A 5,201-nucleotide genomic window follows, 5' to 3' on the forward strand; every position below is an offset into this window, starting at 1 on the left:
GAATGTTGATCTTCTCATGAAGGAAATCTGTTCGCGGCTTGATTCTTCAAAAAATAAAAAGAATCTGCAGAATATAGATTCTGCAGTCAACACAGCTACAACAGCTACAACAGCCACAACAACTATTAACAATAATACATTGAATTCGGCCTGTGAAGACTGTACTGAATGTGATCATGATAGTACTCAAGAGAGCTTCTGAAATCATCAGGAATTGAGAAATCCATCTACATGTTCTGATTGTGAGAGATCTCACTTTGACATCTGTTGATTGATCAATTCAGACAGTGCTTCAGATAATTGAAGGATAAACAATACTGTGAGAATAAAGGAATTCAAGGAAAAGAAGAAAAAGAACAATAGTGAGAGTAGAACTCAACTATTCATTACAGATGGATCAGACACCTATCAGATGACAAACCTTGCAGAGGTTATCAATGTATCAGCCTGTTTCATGAAACCTCACAAGAATCCTCTCACTATATAGAATAGTGGCGCTAGATGCTACATAGTGAGTGATAGATCATGATTTTCAGAACTTATAGCAATCAATGATTCAACAGTTCAAGTGGTCAACAAGGTCATTATAAAGATTCAGAGTGTCAGCACTGCATTCATCTCAGTGAGTGAAAGATTGATAGAATTCAATCATGTATACTATGTGTCAGAACTATCTGCAAATCTGATCTCTGCTGAGCTTATGAAATATCAGGGCTATATTTACTGTGATCTGCAAGTTGATGCTGAGAACTACTTTGAGTTTCTGTCATCTATCAACAGTGATATCTTCTATACTAATCTGTCTCACAATAATATTTACATTCTATCTGACAGCTCACCGACATTTCATGGGGTAATGAATGACTCAATGTATGAAGCAGTGGCATATGTAGCTGTTCCAAAACTAAAGACAATCTCAACAGACTACAATTCAAATGCAGGGTCTTTGAGACCTTTCAGCTGTGAGGAGATTGAACAGTTAATCAATTCTAAGAATTCAGATACTGATTTCTTTGTTATCTCATCTTCATCTCAATTATCTGCAGTCCTTTCAAAACAGCTACTGATAGATGAGTGACATCACTGACTTACTCATATCAGTGAAAACAGTATATTAAAAATGACCAGAGACCTGTGATTTGATATTATCATTATCAGCCTGAATAAATTATCATTCTGTGTCATATATGTTAAGACTAAACAGAAACACACTTTCTACAAGGATTTCACACCACATCATGCCACCCGCAAGGCCTTGAAGATTTGAGTGGATATATTCAGTGATGATGAGACTCTTGAAACTGAGAATGATATATCATCTTACACTGATAAGAAGCTTGCAATGGTGATAACAGATGATGTCACTCATATGAAATGAATATTTCTATTGAAATGCAAGGATGATATGTTGAGATATCTACAGATCTTCAATCAATTCATCAAGAATCTGCTGAGATGTGGCATTGCAATCATTCACTCAGATCATGGAGAATTGAATTCAAATGTAGCCACAGTATACATGCTTAGTGAAGATATAAAATGAGAGTTAACTCCCTCTCATACTTCACAGCAAGATGAAGTATTTAAACAATTGATTGATTTGATCATTGAGAAGTTCTGATCACTATTAATAGACTCTTCAGCTTCAGAAAAGATGTGAAATGAGACAGTTATTACAGTCATAGAGCTGCTTAACCTTATGTCAATCTCAACTAGACTGACCGTGTGACCGTGTCTGAGACCAGGACCAGATTTTTTGATAGTCTCATTACCAATTCGACTGATCTCATTACACAGTTTTAACATTAGATAGTGGTTTCATACTGTTTCAGTGAGACTTACTGTCTACTCTTGTCACATTTTCCAAATGAGATCATGATTTTCACTTCTCAATTTAAATTATTTTTATTGCTTTAAATGACTTTAAATCTCATTTGAGTGTTACTAAAAAGTGTTACTTTTTAAAAAATTAAAAATAGTCTAAAAAAACCTTAAAATATCTAAAAATAGTAACTTTATGTCAAGAATGAGACTAAATGAGATCAAATGAGACCACTTTCTCATTTTTTTCAAGTCATGGTTTCATTTTAAGATCTGATATATAGTCACTTTACATGTTTTTTTGATAGCCAGTCCCAGCGGGATTCACGCCAAGAAATGTATGAGACCAGACCAAATGGAATTAAACATGAAATTCATGGTCCCGGCGGCCAGTCTAATCTCAACAATATTGTATGAGAGCCCTGAAAATACAAAGCTGATTACACTGTATGAGGCCTGGCTTGAAGCTCTACTCTCTGCACGCGGCATTCACTGATGAGGTTGCAAAGCATTCTTGAAGATAGTTTCCAAGCTCATCAATAAGATGGCTTCCTGTTCCAAAGAGTTGATTTTTGTGAAATATGATGATTTTATCAATTATAGATTGATGAACCCCTTCAACAGGCATTTATACATATTAAAAGACATCATCTTTCAGAAGGATCTCTATCTTGCTGATTCATTGATACCGATAATGCACAACCTGAAGGTTCTACTCAATGCAGCTTGAAAAGCGGCTGCGGCGATTTCTTCAGCAACACCAGGTCTACTCACTGCAGTCTGTCAAGAGACTGCAGCAATTCCTGATTCATCAATTGATAATCTGTTCATTGATGAGGAAATTCAACCTGAGTGTTCATTATTTCTCATACTCACTAATAATTGATGGATTGACTATGATATCTCTGCGAGAATGTCTATCTTTTTAGTGCAGAATACACTGAACTTCTCAGAACTCACAGTTGAATTGAATGATTCTCTGACATCTACAAGAGAAATCACTACAGTGAGGGAAGCTTCAGTGAAGAACAGTCTTGAAGATCTACTCATCAATTCTGAGATCACTGCACTTTCAATTCTGAAAAACCTCACACACATCAAAGCTTCCATGAAATGAAAGTATTATTATAAGACCTGTGTTAAAGAGATCAATCATTTGAAACAGATAGAGGTCTGATGACTGATTGAGAGAATATCACAAATAAGTGTTCTTCACAGTCAATGAGTATTTGACAAAAAGTTCAACAATATGAGTGATGTTATCTGCTATAAGGCTCACTGAGTTATCTGCAGAAATCTTCAACAGAAGAGAGTCAATTACTCAAGAATCTTTGCATCTGTTATCTCTGTATTCATCTCATAAGCTCTTATGACAATCTCAGCATTCTGAGAATGATATGTTCTGCAGATTGATATGATGATCACTTTTTTGAACACTCAACTGCCTGCTGATGAATGAATATATATAAATCAACTCACAGAATTCTGCAAAAACTGTGATGATCTTGTGTGTAAGTTGATGCAGAGACTCTACAGTCTTAAGCAAGCAGCACTCTTATGATATGAGAAGCTGTAAAAGATGCTATTGCACTCAGGCTTCTGTGTCAGTCTCTATGATGCTAGACTATTTATTCACAATGAAAGACAGGTCTATATAATCATCTATGTGAATGATGTTCATCTCTACAGTCTGAAAATTGAAGATCTGAACTGGGTCAAAGCTGAAATCACTGCTAATTACAAGATCAAGAATGTAGAGAATTTCAATCACTATCTAGAAATGAAGATTGATAGAGATTTAACTTCATTGACATTATCTCAATCTCTCTTTATAAGAAATCTTCTGAAGAAGTTCTCAATAAATGACTGTCATTCTACATTCACTTCTATGAAGAAGAATGTCAATTTCATGAATAATGATGAGAAACTGATTACATACACAGTAGAATTTATCCTACAGTTCTATTAATTCAGTATCAGATCTCTGCAATATCTGACATTCAATACATGTCCTGATATGAGCTTCACTGCAGAATTCCTTGAACAATTCAGCTCTCAGTCTATATCAAAGAACTGGGCTGCATACAAGTGTACACTCTGATATCTACAGGGTTCAATCAATGAGGGTATAATCTATCACAGAGATGCCGAAATTGAACCTGTAGCATACACAGATGCCGATTGAGCCGGTAGGAATTCAGGATCCCGTTCAACCACCGGTTATATCATCTACATGGCAGGTGGTCCCGTTGCATGGCAGAGCTGCCGGCAAACAGGGGTCTTCAAGTCATTAACAGAGGCTGAATATATTGCATTCTCTGAGGCTGTATATGAGCTTGTCTGTCTCTGAGAGCTTCTAGAAGACGCTGAATTCATCCCATCCTGCCTCAACAATCTGGATGCTGATGCTCACCCCATTCCCACCACAGTCAATGGTCTGGCTTATACAATTCATGCTGATAATAAGTCTGTCATAGAGCTATTCTCTTCTGAAGCAATTTCATGCTGCTTGAAGTATATAGAGGTCTGTTTTCACATCCTTCAGAATCTTGTTCACAAGAATGAGATATCTATCTGATATGTTTCATCTGCTGAGAATGCAGTGGATGAGCTTACTAAATCACTTGAAACATTGAAATATACACATTGGAAAGAGAATATAAAGAAGATAGAGAGATAGAGGGATAAAAAATGATGTATATCATGACTGATTTTTCATTACTTCACATTTTCCAGTCATTTTTTATACCTGTACTTGATTTGAAGGTGAATTTTGTATATAGCATTGTGTATAGTTACTCTGATGAGTGAGGGTGTCAGGTCACATGATCTGGCTTACTAATCCTTCCATCATATAACTTTTCACAAAGCTAGCAATCTTTCAATCACACAAGCTTTACACCTTTCACAAGAATAGCTAGATACTGACTTCTTATTCAAGAAGTCAGTGATTTATTTTCTTCTACTGAAATATATACAAGAGTTACTATATTTCTTATATAATTTTCTTAGTATACTAAGTATCATATCTGTGATATTCTCATAATAACTCTGTAGCTCATGAACTCACTATTTAAGCAAGATAGTTAAGCTTACTTATACAGCTTCTTAAACAACTATCTCTATATAATACTGTTAACTAGTCACTACTTTAGTTCTGTTATATTGCAATTTGAATCACTTAATCTGAGTATAAGTTTAAATCAGTTGAGCTCTATTAACAGACTGATATAATCTTATATACTCATGCTGAGACTGACCTGATCTCATTCTTTAAGAAAAACTTCATATTATTCTCTAGAGTATATATATCTTTATCTTAGCAGAAGTCTCAGATTTCTGAACTCACTGTATACTTTAACATAGACTTTTTAATTACT

General features: G+C 35.1%; 1 protein-coding gene across 1 annotated transcript; it reads left to right on the plus strand.

Moving 5' to 3' along the window:
• Positions 1 to 501: 501 nt before the first annotated feature.
• Positions 502 to 1,078, plus strand: BDCG_17406 (uncharacterized protein; the record flags this gene model as incomplete). Its single annotated transcript, XM_045426537.1, has 2 exons — positions 502 to 511; positions 564 to 1,078. 2 exons carry the CDS (start codon positions 502 to 504, stop codon positions 1,076 to 1,078), a joined length of 525 nt encoding a protein of 174 aa, XP_045281873.1.
• Between the last annotated feature and the right edge of the window lie 4,123 nt (positions 1,079 to 5,201).

This window comes from Blastomyces dermatitidis (genome assembly GCF_000003525.1).
Source record: "Blastomyces dermatitidis ER-3 genomic scaffold supercont1.7, whole genome shotgun sequence".
Classification (NCBI taxonomy): domain Eukaryota; kingdom Fungi; phylum Ascomycota; class Eurotiomycetes; order Onygenales; family Ajellomycetaceae; genus Blastomyces; species Blastomyces dermatitidis.